At 38.5% G+C, this 16878-nt stretch overlaps 1 protein-coding gene across 1 annotated transcript in view; it reads right to left on the bottom strand.

The window, feature by feature from the left end:
- Positions 1–7027: 7027 nt before the first annotated feature.
- The window catches only part of UHRF1BP1L (UHRF1 binding protein 1-like), a 48428-nt gene continuing 38577 nt past the window's right edge, over positions 7028–16878 (bottom strand). Inside the window, 4 exon segments of the mRNA XM_009321344.1 lie at positions 7028–9069; positions 9817–9986; positions 13368–13476; positions 16011–16267. Coding sequence (XP_009319619.1) covers positions 8944–9069; positions 9817–9986; positions 13368–13476; positions 16011–16267 — 662 coding nt within the window. The 3' untranslated portion in view covers positions 7028–8943.

Genomic DNA, 16878 nt, shown 5'->3' with positions numbered 1-16878 from the left:
TCATCTTGCTAATCTGTCTTGACTCAGGATACTGCCTGGTGCAAGAGCGTAGTTTAATGTAGTCTGATATGTAAATGTAAATACACAGAGTATTGCTTACTGTGTTTTTGTACAGTACATATACAACCACACAGTGATTCTGATGTTAAGGGTACTTCTGCTATCTGCCAAGAGGAACAATTAATACCAAATTTGGCAGAGAGAGTGATTCTGTGAAGCTGATACTTTGCTCCCAGCACAAGGGCCCCTGGCATATTTTATTCAGTTAGCCCAATAGTAAAAAGGTTCTTCATTCTTAATTACTTCTCCAAGCCCCACAAAACAGTATTCTAGAGTGTTTATTAAAATTTGAAAGCTAGTCCTGTACTGCCTAGGGAAGAAAGTTACTGCTTTTTGCATGAGAGGACGTGGTTATGCAGTGAATTTCTAAATCTCATTTATCTCTTGTGTAACTGGATTACAGAGGAAAATATTAGCATGAGTAATTTGCTTGCTAATGTGACAGCTCTCTCATTCTCAGCCTTCAGACAATACAATAGATTTTGGTCAAAAATAATAATTGGTAAAGTCTATGGCTAAACTAGCCAATCCGTTTGATTTACACTTATTATTTACCTGAACCAAAGGTGACTATCGACCCCAGGCAAAAAGCCCTACTAATTTTAATTCAGCAGCTAAGTTAAAGCTCTCAGAGGCAGAAACATGCACAAAAAAATATTAAATGTAAGATAAATGTTTTAAGAACACAATAGCGTATTGACCTACACCAGAGCATCAGTAGCAAAGGTAGCAGAGAGGATTACAGGATACCAGCATATCCATGACACGCTGCTAGCTGGAGCTGATGCAGCAAAACACATTTAGGAATTAATCTTTGGATTCTTTTCCATAGGAAGAAAACTGGTATGGCTGTTCGTGATAGATGTTCTATTTCCATATTCTATTAAGAGGATAGAGAGTACAGAGACATACTCCGCTACGGATATGCAAATAGGCTGGCATCATCCTAGAAAAATATGCAATAATTAATGCAAAGTAATCTTTAATCAAATAATTAAGTATACCACAGATTGGAGCTAAAAAGATCCCCCTCCAATAAAAAGATGCAGCGTAAGAAGCGTGTATGAAACCATATTAAAGCAGGGTGAATAACTAAAGTAGGATGAATAATTCAAGTAGGAAAATTCTTAAGTCACATAAATCTGATAACTGCTGTGATGAATTTTTTCCTACGTTTCTCCTTTCACACCTCTGAACCTGCCAAGCACTGTGGTTTCTTGAAAATAGGTTTTGTAATGCCAAATTAGTGAGCTTCTGTGACACTACTGTTCTACCACATCATTCCTTTTTACGGTGAAGATACCGTAAAACATTTTTAAAATTGAAACAGCGAAGTATGGAACTGCCCAGTTTTATTTTGATGCTAGCATTTCATCAAACTATTACTTCTCTGAGCGATATCCCAGTGCAGACAGTACCCTGCAGTACTCTGCGTTAGCCTAACACCTTTTTATGATGCAGTTTGTTTCCCTACCACTGCCATTTTAGCAAGGAAACAACAATTCAGATTTGCTGTAGAAGCCAAGTCAATTTCTTTTGTTTCACGTAGGATTGTTCTTACATCAAATCATCTTTTCCAGTTCTTTTGAATCTTTTGGTACATTTTGTAATGTACCTGACATAATATACATTGTGTATACATGTCTTCATGGTATCTGAACACTCATACCACCTGATTTAGTATTCAGCATGTCTTCATTTATTGTGCATTTCTCTCTTGCCACAATTTTTAAACTTCCATAAAAATTCTCTTTGTCTCTCTTTTCTACTTCCTTCTCTTCTCTAATATCACTCTCTCTTTCTCACAGGGAGGATTACCCTGTTGGGATGGCTGTAGTGAAAGTGTACATCATGCTTAGGACATGTCTGAGTTACAGCTCTGCCTCATCCTTTTTTAAGTATGCGCAGCTCCAGTTAACTTCAGCCAGTGACTTCGCCTCCAGTGCTTCAGTCTCAGATTCTTCTGGCAGGCCCATTTCCGATGGATCTCCGGAACGGTACTATGGGTGAGATCTCACAGTATCTGGTATCACAAAGTCTCCTGTTATTCATAAATCTCACTTCATGTAGGTTCTCCCGATTGGCATAAGAAGTTTCCAAGTGTCCTTAACGTGAAGGGACATCAGCAAAGTGGGAGATTATAGCAGCGATACTCTAATGGCTAGTGTTTGTCAGTTAGTAGCCAACTACTACATACAGTATGGTGTTGCTCCACGTACAAGTTTCTATCACCGGATGGGGAAGAAAAGAAAAATCTGTTACTGCCTATAAATCACTAATTGCTGCTAAGTAAAAATCTTGCTTTTGACTCCAGCAGCCGTAGAGTTAAAGGCAGCCACAATGACATTGAGGATGACAGCTATTCAGCCAGATAGGAACAAGTTTTCGTGAATAAGGTGTCCAGAATTTGTTCTAGTCTATTGTTTTCTCTATGCTTATTTCAAATACTCTCCCTTTTTCCTCTTTTCTGACAGCAGTGACTTACAGTAGCTAGGTAAGGGACATGTTTTGCATAATGGAAAGGCAGAAGAGATTAACTCTACGTTGTCTTTGCCTGTTGAAATATTTTGTCAGGTCCCATTTCAAGGAGTCTTTTTGAAAATCTTCTTAACGTTATAACTTTGAAGGAATACTTTCCTGTTGCATAAGCTGAAAATGCTTCTGATAATTGCAAAGGAAGGTTTAAGAACCTCACCATTCAGGTCATGACCACTCTCAGATGTATCTTCAGATGAATACGAGTTGGAAACTTAACTTGCAGTTTTCCATGAGAGTTACATGTCGCCAGCTGTTAGTGATTTGGAAGGATTTAGGATCCAGTTAAAGCAAATAGCTCTGATACTGCTTTAAAGAATTTCTCAGTCACTGTTTGCAACTTAAACCATATTTCTTACATTACGCCTGGATAGGAAATGAAATGCTGGAGATATATTTTTTATAATATTTTCAAGTACTCAAGAAGTCTGTAAATAGTGAATATGTGAATATTGCAGAAATATTGAATCTTATGTTTTAGATGCAACTGATTTTTCAGGGCTCTTCCTGCTAAATTTGACCAGAGAAGAAGCCTCATTTCTACACCAAATTCAGTTCAGGTAAGTGGCTGTGATTGTGTTGGTGTCCAGTATATTGTCAAATTCTGCAACATGTTCTAGTATGTGGCATTTTAAGGATGACACCTTAAAAAACTCTCCATCGTACCTATCCTGAGTTGGAGTCTCTTATTAGAAATAAAATGAAAAAGTGGAAGGAACAAACCACATTAAGATTCCAGAGGAATGAAAAGACATCTGCTTTCTACGCTATTTTCTCTAACTATTTTGACAAAAATAAAGTGACCCCATTCCTACAGTAAATTTTATATAGATTGCTTTTCTCTCCGCTTAGTCATTCTGCCTGTAAGTTTTTGAATAACCAAACAGGATATAAAAAGAAATGACTCCAGATCACTTACCACACACTATAGTGTTAATATAAACTATCTTGTTAGATTACCATCTGGTGAAGGTGGGTAAGGTAAGCATTTGTAAAGGATTACATCTGATTATTCCCAAAGAAACATAGGAAACCTCTATATATGTTCCTTTTATTAAAAATGAGTAGAATAAAAATCAGATTTTTTTTCTAATTAGCAAGGAAATTGAACAAATAAATTGATGATACCAAGGTGGAGTTGTTCATCTATGCAACGATAGGAAAACCAGAAAAATTTCCTAAACTTTTTATTTTAACAGATAATGATGAAGCACAGCAAATATAATAAACATTTTACTATAAAAGGGACAATATGTACAAAAATATGTTTTTAGAATGTCTTTAAACTTAAAAGGAGGAAGAAAAGTCTTTCTTCTAACAATGTTCAGGCAGTTCATATGATTTATTTAAAGAGGAAAAATTAATATGCCATAAAGAAGGCAGTAGAAACAAAGATAAGCTATCTAAATTAAGTGGAAAAAGCCTGATTTAAAATCATGTTATGAAATTAATCATCAAAAGTTTATAAAAAAACTCCAAATTGTATCCTGACATTTTCTAGTTTAATGAGACTGTTCACGAGCCAAGAAACAAGACATACTGGTGCCCACGAGGAAATGAAGCCACAAGTGACTTCTTGGACTGCCATCTAGCGGTGCCTAGGCGAGGAGAGTTCTGCTCACCGTGTTTTATTCGTGTTTAAAAGGAGAATGACTGAAAAATACGTAATTCTGAGAACTGGTTAAGCACTGTTTTTCTTATTAGTAAAACATTAACCATCATAGACTTCAATATGATAATTCTCATTGCAAAAGTATTTTCCAGTGCTCAAAAACCTCAAGTTACTAGAACAATATAATTACACTGTGATAAAAGTATTTATGACAGTTGCACCTTCCACAGGAATGGTGTATTGAGGTTTGCAGACGATGTGAAGACACACAGATTTGTTTCACAGAGAAGTTATTTAGAGACGACTTCTTTATTCAGCACTTACTGGCTCAGACTACCACTTCTGAAGAACTCATTTGTTCATGTGTCTCTGTCAAATGTTTAAAATAGTTACCTAACTCAAATCAAATCATGGTGGCTTCAAACATACTCTAACCTAGAAGGACTGCATTAACCAGTTCATGCGTTACGCTCCACACACTACCAGCTGACTCTCACAGAAGATGCAGCGTTAGTCCTTATCTCGTACATCTTCTAAAGCCATCAGCATTTTCAATGGTTTCTTACCTAGTTGTGTTGCATCTTATTTTTACTTCCAAAATCATGCTCTCAGAAATTCTTAGACAACGTAAGATTTAATACTGAGATTACATGGGGAAAGCTTTAGGAAATAGAAACGTGAAGTTTTTTAAGTTTTTATATAAGAATGCTAAAAAATACACAGAACTGTAACCATGCAGCTTCTGTTTACTGTTAGTCTTAAGATTTATGCTTTTTCTTAATTTGATTGAGAAACAGAGCTTTGTTCCTCCAGCACAAGACCGCTATTCCTAGCGTTTCACTATACATTTTCTGCATCCCTTAATACTGATTAACATGAACTTTGTGCTGCTCATGCTTTCAGATTCCACGTCATCAATAAGGAATACAAGATCAGGAGCTACACTACCACGAAACTAACTAAGAGCGCAGCTTAGTGCAGATTGCCTGCACCATTCAAACCCACGTGTTTGCCTCAATACATTAGAGAGGTGCTTCAGCACTACAAAGCCTGCTACTAGGTTCACAATGACAGGTATCTTCACTGGGGCAGAGGAAACGGGCTGCTATTCAAAAGATAGTCAGCAAAAGTGGCACGGGTTGGAAGAAAAAAAAAAGATAAGGTTGTGTTGCAGGCCTGTCAAAAAACTCGTTTCTCTACTGGGAGGGATGAATTAGTGGATTTCGCAGCAAGTACCCACAACTCCATTGCTACTTAACATATTAGCAAGGTCATTTTCTGTTCCTACAATAGATAAAGAGACATTAATTTATATCAACAGCTGAATCGGAATCTGAAGTACTCTCTAATATTTGCAGATAGCAACAGTGAGCTGAAAATCTACTTCATTTTGTGATGAATGTTTTAAGAACTAGATCAATGCGAGCACATTTTTTATATAGAAACCATTTTCTCCATCATTACTTACCTGAAATCTGGTCACTGCAAGGAGTTTGCTTCTGCAATACATTCACGTATTTTGTACTCTTGGAATTGTAGATGTTTGATAAAGTCTTTACCTTTATTAACACGTTCCCCTTACATTTATTATGAATTTATTATGAATACAGGTAACCATTATCATGTCAGACTTACAAAGTGTTCTGTAGCTAGCAATTATCCTTTAGAGATCAATTATGATCCCGGTTGAAGACTCCAAGTCAATTCCTAGGGGAGACAGTGTACAAACAGACGTGGCTAATGGAACCAGGAAATACAGGACTTAGGCAGGGGAGGGGAAAAAAGGAAAAAAAAAAAAAAAGAAAAAACAAAAGCAGTCCCCTCCCAGCCAGTACCGTGGTCCCCTGTGCCAACAGCCATGGTGGGTTTAATCCAGGGACTGGAACAGCTACTGTCATGAAGCCGGAGCTGGGGCACCAGAGAACAGGCATGATCTCTACGAAGCTGCCTCTCCAACAGGGCTTTTGTAAGTAATTCTGTAAGGCCACATAATTTTGATTTAAAATTGGTGCTTACCAACAACGTTAGAGTTGCTGTGAGAACTGGAACAGCGCATGCCCACGTGATTCAGTGACCTAGCCTGGGAAAGGGCACAGCCTCTTCAAGGTGAGCTAGCTTGACAGCTTCATTAGACATTAAAACAGTATTTCTAAACAAGCGGAATGAGTGTTAAGATAATCTGTAGACCAGTTTAAATTCCCACAGAAAATGTAAAATAAAACTTGGTTAACGGTTTGCCTGCAAGACTTCTGGAGTCAGTTTTCTGTACACATGGAAGTTCTCCACATTCTGTTCCGTTTAGTTCTTTGCAGAATAAAGGCGGTGATTCATTCAAGAGGCTCTACTGATGGTACACATTTCATATCCAGGATTCAAGGACGTTATGAACACTAGCAGAGCCCTGAGAATGAATTAAGCCTTTTTATTTAATCTGAGGCCTTTAGTCGCTATTTTTAGTATAACCTATTAAGGCTTAGTTTAACTTTGTACTTTCAAACCTTAATAAACTAACTCTCCCTCTGCATTTTTTCAATAGCAAAACTCATTTCAGAGTGACACAGTACTATCGCTCTCGGTACTGCCAAGTTCACAGCCAAGCACACCCATCTCTTCTGAACTGTCCACAGATGATGCTCATTACTGCAAAACTGCCATGAAGTAGAAGTGTATTCAGATATCATGAAGTGCAAGACAGTGATACCCTGAATTTCAACATCTGTACTGAGAAGAGCTGGTTTGGGTGGTTGTTTTGGGTTTGGTTTGTGTTTGTTTTTTATCAAAAGAAGCAGGTGCTAGCTTGTGCAGTAATAAGGACAGGCATTTGATATTGCTGTTTATTTCTTTTTAAAAATTAGACAATTCTCAATGTATTATTCCAGCAACATGCGACTAAGCACTCTATACATTCCTTTCTTCAGAATAATTCTAACTAGATCTTGGCAGGGATAAACCAAGTAAGAATTACTGACTTTAACAGTACCGATCAGAATTAAACCAGCTGAGAACTCCTCCTGTGAATCTGACATCATATTTGTGTGAAATTGGACTACTCATATTTAATACTGTCTTGTCTTAAATACCGTTTGAAATATAAATACTTAGTTTCTGTATTAGAAACAGTTGTGTGTGTATTTTTTCATCTTATTCAGAATAATAAGATAAAAATTTCCATGGGCATTAGAGGGAGTTTCAACTAGGGTTTCATAAGGCAGGCTTTAAAATAGTGCCTGAACCAGTTCTTCCACAGAGTTCTTGATTAAAATCTACATACTTTCAATAACTATTTTCAGCAGTGTAAGTTATGTGTCCTCTAAAAAGTTTTAATGAAAACTATTTTAATTAAAACTAGTTTGACAGCCTGAATATGCAAAGTCAAACCACAGGATACTAGATACTTTTTGAGACTTGTCCGCATATCTACAAACAAAACTTCCTTCAAACATCCCATGGAGCAGAAACAATCGTGGTAGCAATTAAAAAGATTTTCAGTTGTCAGATTCAAGGTCACTAGTTAAATTGCTCAGTCACTTTTACTTCTACCAAAAACACTCTCTTACAGGCATGTATGGTTTTGTATGTTGTTTTCCAAATTGTTTAGAAGCACACTCTTATATTCTCTATTTTACAGCGTTGTGCTTATTTGTTCATCTGTACCAGTTTTTAGCTGAAAATTATTGTTCAATTTGTACAAATCACCCATGATTTAAACTGTATAATTACATTTCATGTAATCTCACAATTTCATTGGGTAATTGATTCTCTACAGCTTTTTTATCAAAAAAAGCAATATACAATTAATGAATCCCTGTAGGATTCCCCCCCCACCCCACAAGCATTGACATTACATATTTAAATACATCGGACCAAATCCTTGGGCATGTCTGATGAGTTGTGCAGAAATCAGACACGCATGCAAAACGGCTCAAAGCTCACCTTTCACAAAGGGCTGGATCCTATGGCAGGGCTACATCCTCATCACAGAGGGAGGGGAAAAAAGTGTGAATGCCTAAATTACATCAGCTGTACAGGTACAGTGGACCTTCATGCAGAAGGAAAGCCCAATAGTATGCCCTCTTACTTAAATTCTCCAGCATTTCCTGTGGTATTTTGGGAGTGCATATGGCAAGGGTATATGGAACTCTATAGCACCAGAGGATTATTCTTAAAATCCTCTCTGGGCAAATCACACTGAATTTAGGGCCAGTTTAGGGCTGCACTTTAATTTCCAGTAGCTCTACCGTTCTAGAGGGTCTAGCCCGAATCATCATAGTGCAAATGTAACCTCCTGTATAGATACCTTCTGCTAATAATAAACAACATGACCTTAGCAAACAGAGGTACAGTTCGTTAATGAGGCGTGGTACATTTTAGTCAGTTATGCACCTAGGCAGCTTCTTTCATTGCTGAGCCATCCACTTTTCTGAAAACATTTTAAAAATAACATCTCCTTTCATAATATTAAAAGTAGATGATTTTTTTCTTCAGTAAATTAATAAAGTACAGTATAAACTGATTTTTCCAAAGTCATGTCAGTTTAAAATGGGTTGAAAAAAGTTACAATGTTTAATGATAATTTCAGAATAGTAACTAGTTCACAAACATTTTGTTCGTAATGAGAAAACTTTGTCTGTGACAAAAAAGATAACCATGTCTTCCAGCAATTTACAAACAGTATTTTAGATACCACCATCACCTGAAGTTCTGCTGATGATGCCTTGCACCAACAGAACACTGTCCTACTGATGATCAACATTCATCTTCTTTATACGATGAAGCAGGGCATCTTTTTCCATTTGGACCTCAGCAAGAGCCATTTTGGCTTTGGCTAGTTCCTGTTTGAGACATTCATTTTCTTCAATAAGCTGAAATGATGGGGTTAAAAAAGAATGTTATTAGTATTCTTGCATACTGACAACTTTTTCCATTACGGTAACTTTTAAAATAGCATATGCTCACATTCATTGCTGAGCGCGGGTTTGTTGGGGCTGAGTCAGCTGCGACTGATTCCCAGTTCATGAGCGTAGAACATGGAGAGAGTTGATGCAATTAGCTCAAAAGGCAAGATACCCAACGTTTTAGCTACACCATTTCCACTCTGGAGTGGAGTGGAAATGACACCATGTTCTGAGCTCTAGGAATGGATTCTTACCCAGTGGGAAAAACAGCCAAATTGATGTGTGGGTTCTGTCATCATCAATTCAAAATCCAGGTACGATTGATAATTACTAGGGGTCTGACTTAACAGACTAGTCCTTTGCCTTTGGCAGTTGTGTTGTACAGCGATGAGGGAGACGGGGAGAAGGAGACACTTGCTCCCTCATAAAATTCCCTCTCATGTAAAGAAGAATTAGTCTAGTAATAGTAATTAGTAGTCTGCAGTGTATTATTACCCTATGTAGAAAGTAGTGTTAAATTTATTTTGCATGCCCAAGTACTGAACCATACTATAATATCCATAATTCATATTTTCCATCTCAAACAGATTTCTAAACAGAAGTAACCCCCAAGCCCACCCCCAGATAATCTAACAATTACGATGATTAATGATTGTAATATAATTGGGGGGCGGGAGTCAAAGGGGGAAAAAAGTCAAAAGGAATTCTTAATACCTCATTTTTAAGGAAGTCAGCTGAATCCCTGCTTGATTTAGAAGGTCTGGGAATTTCACAAGTAGTCTGCGTGGCTTGGTCCTGTGTTTTATGTCCAACAGGTCCAGTTGCTTGCTGCAATGCACTACTTGAATTCTTCATCTTTGACACATCATTTACTCTTTGATTGTCTATATCACAGAAAGATACTTAAGAATACTGCTTAGGGTTCTTTGTCATCTTTTTTTTTTTTTTAAGTTTGATTCTCATCAGCACAAAATTAAAACCAGCTAAACAAATACACTTGTAATATTAAATACATTTATATTTACCTCCCAAAATCAAATTAAAAAAAAAAATTAAAAGTCCTCCCTTTTGGAGAAGGAGAGAAAGGAAAGGAGGCATGAGAAGAAGCAGGATGTAGCTCCCAGCTTGAAGAAAATTATCACATTTTTACACTGACCAATATCATCACCACAGAATAGGTATTCTGAATAATGAGAAGTTTGAGAACTATTAATATTGCTATTAATATGTCTCCAGGTCCAAATCAGATCTGAAGACTTCACTTACATTTGAAGACACAATGAGATAAACCTGTGGGATCAAGTTTTTAAATTAGAAAATAACTTAAATGACTTGGCATTCAAGAAACTTTCTAGCATTTGTAACTGAAGTGCACTGTAACATCTATTAAAATATACTGCTGTACACCAAGGGAAAAAAAAAGTGAGGGTCATGGTTATAGAATCATAGAATAGTTTGGGTTGGAAGGGACCTCTAAAGGTCATCTAGTCCAACCCCCCTGCTGTGGGCAGGGACATCTTCAACTAGACCAGGTTGCTCAGAGCCCCGTCCAACCTGACCTTGAATGTTTCCAGGGATGGGGCATCCACCACCTCTCTGGGCAACCTGTGCCACTGTTTCACCACCCTCAGCGTAAAACATTTCTTCCTTATATCTAGCCTGTATCTACCCCCCTTTAGGTTAAAGCCATTCCCCCTTGTCCTGTCGCAACAGGCCCTCCTAAAAAGTTTGCTGCCATCTTTTCTATAAGCCCCCTTTAAGTACTGAGAGGCTGCAAGAAGGTGTCCCTGAAGCCCTCTCTTCTCTAGGCTGAACAACCCCCACTCTCTCAGCCTTTCTCCATAGGAGAGGTGTTCCATCCCCCTGATCATTTTCGTGGCCCTCTTCTGGACCCGCTCCAACAGGTCCGTGTCTTTCTTATGCTGAGGGCTCCAGAGCTGGATGCAGTACTCCAGGTGGGGTCTCACCAGGGCAGAGTAGAGGGGCAGAATCGCCTCCCTCGCCCTGCTGGCCACGCTTCTTTTGATGCAGCCCAGGATACGATTGGCCTTCTGGGCTGCGAGCGCACATTGCTGGCTCATGTCCAGCTTTTCTTCCACCAGTACCCCCAAGTCCAGGGGGTTGTTAGTAGTCTAAAAAATACTCTTTGTTCAGGTTTTGTTTAGAAGGAAATGTTTAAAAAAGAAAAAAAAGTTTTCTGTTCATTACCCCCTCCTCCCACCACACACACACACAAGGAGTCAAAAATGTAGCACTGCAGATACATAAATCACTGCAGTACAGATAGCATTTGATCTATGCCTTTGAAGTCACTGCACCTGAGCAGTCCATGACACAAATAGGGACCAAAGCACTTCAGCAAAAAGGGGAAAAATATGAGCTGAAAGAAACCTTAAAACTATGTATTTTCTCACTAAATTACTGTTTCTTCCAGCATTTGGTATAAAAAGATGACCAAAATGCATTGAACATCTTTAAACACTCGAACAATGTATTAGATAACGTGGAGAAATTAAAATACAAGCGAATCGTGCCACAAGCATGATTCTCTGAGAAGTCTGGTCCATCTTTGCTATACCTTCCCATCAGGAAGGTGAAGGGGGCATTAAGATCACCCTGCAGCCTCCTCTTCCTCAAGTCATACAATACATTGCATATTGTTGGATTAATATATTCAGGACCTGGATGAAAGGGTGGGTGCACCCTCTGCACCATTGTGAACAATACCAAATTGAAGGGTAAGTGACTGACACACTGAGGGGCAAGGCTATTTTTCAGAGGAACCTGGACAGGCTGGAGAAATGGGCTGACTGGAGCCTCGTGAAGTGCAGCTGAGGCCAGTGTGAAGTCCTGCAGCTGGGAGCGAATAACCTCTTGCTCCACTAGAGGTTGGGGACCAACTGGACAGAAAGCAACATTGCAGGAAATGACCTGTAGGCCTTGGTCAACAAGAAGATTTGTCATGAGCCAGCAGTGAGCTCTGAGAGCAAAGACCAGGCACATACAGGCTGACTAGCAAGGGTATAGCTAGCAAGATGAGGGAAGTTGTTATTCCCCTATACTCAGCACCAGTGAGACCACATCTGGAATACTGGATCCAGTTTTGGATTCCCTAGTGTGGGAAAGCTACCGACAGCAGAGGACCACCAAGATAATCGTGGCCAGGAGCACATGATGTACAAATGAGGGTCTCAGAGAGATGTACTTGTCAAATCTGAAGATGAGGCGGCTATGGGGTGATCTTAATGCCGACTTTGCCCACCTAGTGGAAGGGTATAGAGAAGATGGACCAGACTTCCCTGAGAAGCTTGGCAAGCGCTCAAGCACCTCTGTCTTGAGGTGGCAGGACAGGAGACAATAGACAGAAGCTGCAACAAAGGAAATTCCAATTAGACATTACAAAAAAAATTAACCGTAAGGGTGGTCAAACACTGGGACAGGTTATTTAGGGCAGGTTGTGGTATCGCCTTTTTGATGCTCAAAACTTGACTGGACAAGGCGTTGAGCAACTTGATCTAATCTGCCCCTGCTTTGAGCAAGGAGTAGGACCAGATGACCTCGAGAGGCTTCTTCCAACCTAGATTATGATTCTTTTACATATCTGTGAAAGACAACAGTAAAGTTCCAGCTCTAAATGTATTGCCTTGTTATGAGTATTTAGTATTTGCCCATACATGTAGAAAAAAAAATTTTAAGTGTATACTTGTTTGGTAAAAAGTACGAAGTTAAATCGCTGTTTGCAATATAAGTCTCAGTGCAATCCCAGTCATAAGCTGCCAGGACACCACTGTAATATACAGAATTGAAAACTGCTACTTGTACTTCTCAAATAGTCTTTTGTTTACAATATTCTCTATTACTACCCGTAACACAAAAACACAAAGACAACAGGGAACCATCTTAGTAATCTGTAAAGAAAGGCAATTTTTTTTTGTTTGGTTTGTAGTCAGTCGAAGGAACCCTACACTTATCATGACGAAGTGATACGCACAGATGAAGAATATCCTGATGAAGTTATATGCATATTTTTATTTCTCTCAGATTGATTCAGCTGTGGGTTGTTATCACAGCCAATACATTATTCAAAAAAGTAATTTTCCTCTATGTGACTACACTTAGAATTAAGGTATATGGCAACACAACTTACACAAATTATCATCGGTTATCTTTTCATTATTAGCCACATGTCTGCACAAAGGAAAAAACCAGTATTAATAATAATTAGATTATAATACTGAGATATCAAGGTGCAGGAACATACGAACCTCTAATGAGAAAAGAGCCATCATCATTTCTTTCTATCCAGAGTATGTCAATATGTAGTTTTATGGGTACCAGCTCAGATGCCTTGAGATTTTCACGTGGACTGTCATCCTAAAAAATATAAATATTCAAAAATTAGTTTACCAGGAAATCAAAATAGCTAATTAAGATGTTCAATTAAACATAAGTGGATTTAATGAAACTTGAAAGGGAACATTTCAGAGTAGAATTTTCTAATGGAAATTTCCACTCAACTTTTGCTCCATTTTTTTTCCCTGGAGATCATACTAAAGGCCCAAATTTATCTCTGGAGTAAGTCTGCTGAACTCAATATATACAGTCTGACTAAAATACTTCAAAGTATTTCTACAGACATCTCAGTAAGATTATATCCCAACTCAAGACATTCTTTAGCTTAGGAGCTCTCATTCAGAGGAGTAAGAAGCCTGCATTATATAGTATCTGATTTTCCCTTGAACTATTTAAAGATTGAATGGGTACAGCTACCATTCTTGAGCGGATTTTGTGTTTTTAGAATTTAGTTTGGGATGACACCAGCTGCAGTTCAGTTATATTACTGTACTCAACAGAAGAGAAACTTCACAAACTACTTCTTTTGGGGTCTCCCCAGAAGTCTTTACAGTTCATTATCCTGTCAAGCAGAATAACGCAGCCAGTATAATCAGAAACCATACATATTGACATTAAGCACGTCGCAAGAAAGCTGTTGAGATGTAACTGCCAAAGTTTCTTGAAACAGCACTGAGATTGCAGTAGAAAATGCAAAAAATAAAATAACCTTTCTTAAATCCCCCCCCCCCCGAAATACATTGCATCAAGTCTCGTGCAGAAGAAATAGAAGAATATACTGCATTGAACAGGCAATGAAGCATAAATTTGAACCATGTCCTCTCGCTCTTTATTACCCAACAACTCTATAGAAATGAATCATAGAATCATAGAATAGTTTGGGTTGGAAGGGACCTCTAAAGGTCATCTAGTCCAACCCCCCTGCCGTGGGCAGGGACATCTTCAATTAGATCAGGTTGCTCAGAGCCCCATCCAACCTGACCTTGAATGTTTCCAGGGAGGGGGCATCCACCACCTCTCTGGGCAACCTGTGCCACTGTTTCACCACCCTCAGTGTAAAACATTTCTCCCTTATATCTAGCCTAAATCTACCCCCCTTTAGGTTAAAGCCATTCCCCCTTGTCCTGTCGCAACAGGCCCTGCTAAAAAGTTTGCCGCCATCTTTTCTATAAGCCCCCTTTAAGTACTGATAGGCCGCAATAAGGTGTCCCTGAAGCCCTCTCTTCTCGAGGCTGAACAACCCCAACTCTCTCAGCCTTTCTTATCTGTATGTCAAATTTGCAGTTTGTCAACCATCATGAGTAACTACACTGTGACTTGTGTGCACTGCTGAGTGAGCACTTCAGTGCTTTCGCTGCCAAGCAGACTCTTACTGATGGTTTATTAATGTGTATTCCCCACCTCAAACAGCTGCTTTCTCAAGAACATTTTGTTTAAGTCTGCCGTCTTGCCAATAAACCAGCATTCCTTCTTGCATTTGGGCATCCACATTTGTGATACATTGAAATCTGAGGAATAGATCCACAACTCTTACAGGAAGTGCTTGCACTACTCCTGTAGTAGAAACGGCCCTGAACAAGTGCCTAAGGATCCTCAGGGGATGGAAAAGCTGCATCATGGAGGGAGGGAATACTGATGCATTTTGAGTAGAACACCGTAGAGATAACAATTGCCCTTCCAGTCAAGAATGATCTTCGTAGAATCAAGGCGTTAGCCCCAGACGCAGAACTGGAGCTGCTATTCCGGTCCTCACTTTGAACAAAGATTATATGGGTGATTATTAATTTCTGAAGCAATGTTATAGTTTTATGTATGTTTGTTTTTTGTTGTTTCTCCCCCTCCCCCCAAAAAAAAAAGTGTCCTTATCTTTATATTCAATGGTTGTGCAGCACAGAACTCACTGTCTCCTTTAAACGTCTGAAAGAAAATCCCCTAGGAGACTTGAGCAGGAGTGTCCTCTTAATGTTACTATTTTAAGCTACGGTGGTGAGAAAAGCTTGCATTATTTAGTATCTGTTTCTAGGTAGGGCAGAACATGAAATCTGGGTTCTAAGAAACAGTATTCAAGTGGTTTGAACTGGAATTCCCATAACCTTTTTCCTTCTTTCATACTGAACTTTCATTGCAAGAACTATCCTCTAAGTAGGAGAGAGAATTAACCTCTAAAATCTGTGTTTTGTAATTAGAAAACCATTACTATGCTAAGCAAAAAAGCCCAACTAGAAAAACCCACATTGTGCCTGTAGGAACTTGGTATACCTTACCTATAAAACTCCCAGACACTGTCACTCTACAAAAGAGACTGGGAAAGGAGGAAAAAAGTATAAAATACTAGTTCATATAAATAGCTTGGTCATGCAGAGAATTCCCCTCCAGGCGTACCACAGAGCTAACCAAATCTATGGATTTTTAAATTGTTTTAGTGTTATCTAAAGACCTTCCAGAGTATGACAGCAGTTTCTTTGAAGTTAACTGTATCCAGATTAGTAGTTTATCATCAAAGAAACAAGAGCAGAATTTCTTTAGAGCAGCCAAACAGCTCATTGTTAACATACTTTTAAATTAATCCTTGCATTAGAAACTTTTATCTTCATAGGCATCACTTCTGCGACAGTTTCATCTTCTAGAAAATGCTGAATGTTTGTGAGGGAAGATGTTAGAAATTCAGCACTGAAGTTCTCTACGTGACACTGAAGAAAACCGTTTTTTACAGCCAGCAGAGAATGTATGACAGCACTAGGCCCACTTTCCCATTTCAGACTAATCTCAGGTGATGAATTAACTGGTCCCAGCACAGATTTACAGTCGGAACCTGTTGCAAAAGGAAAACAAGTTTGCATTAAAATTTTGCAATGTACAAAAAAGGAATTATGATGCAATTACTTCTACCTTATTGTCCAACTGATTTTCCAAAAGTACTTTAGAAGTATTATCCATGAATTACAGCATTGCAAATACAGAACTTCAGAGCAAATTTCTAAGTATATCACTTCGAAGTACTAAAAAGAAATAATCAGTACATACAATCACAGTACCTCACTGTGACAACAGAAAAGGACAATACAGAAGTATCACCATGCACAAAAAATTTGTGTTTCCTCAATGTCTTGACAATGGAAAAACAATTATTTTGCATACTTTTCCACTAATTGCTTCAATTTTAATTCAGAAGAACATTTAAGTCAGTTCAGTCTCTCAGGAGAGCTTTCCTCTTGGACAGGCAGAATTTCCTGACTCAGGAACTTACTTGCTAACACCCAGGAACATAAACAGCAATGCAGTAAGATGGAGAACATGACCACACAGTGCTTCCATTATTTGGGTGGCAGATTTGAACCTTAAAAAACCCCTAGCAGTTTCTTGTTAGTTTCAGTATCTTTAACCAGTAAGGACAACTGCAACATTCAACTAAACAGTGAGAAG

The sequence above is a fragment of the Pygoscelis adeliae genome, unplaced genomic scaffold (assembly GCF_000699105.1).
Source record: "Pygoscelis adeliae isolate BGI_AS28 unplaced genomic scaffold, ASM69910v1 Scaffold232, whole genome shotgun sequence".
Lineage (NCBI taxonomy): Eukaryota > Metazoa > Chordata > Aves > Sphenisciformes > Spheniscidae > Pygoscelis > Pygoscelis adeliae.
This window is presented reverse-complemented; position numbering and strand designations above follow the sequence as displayed.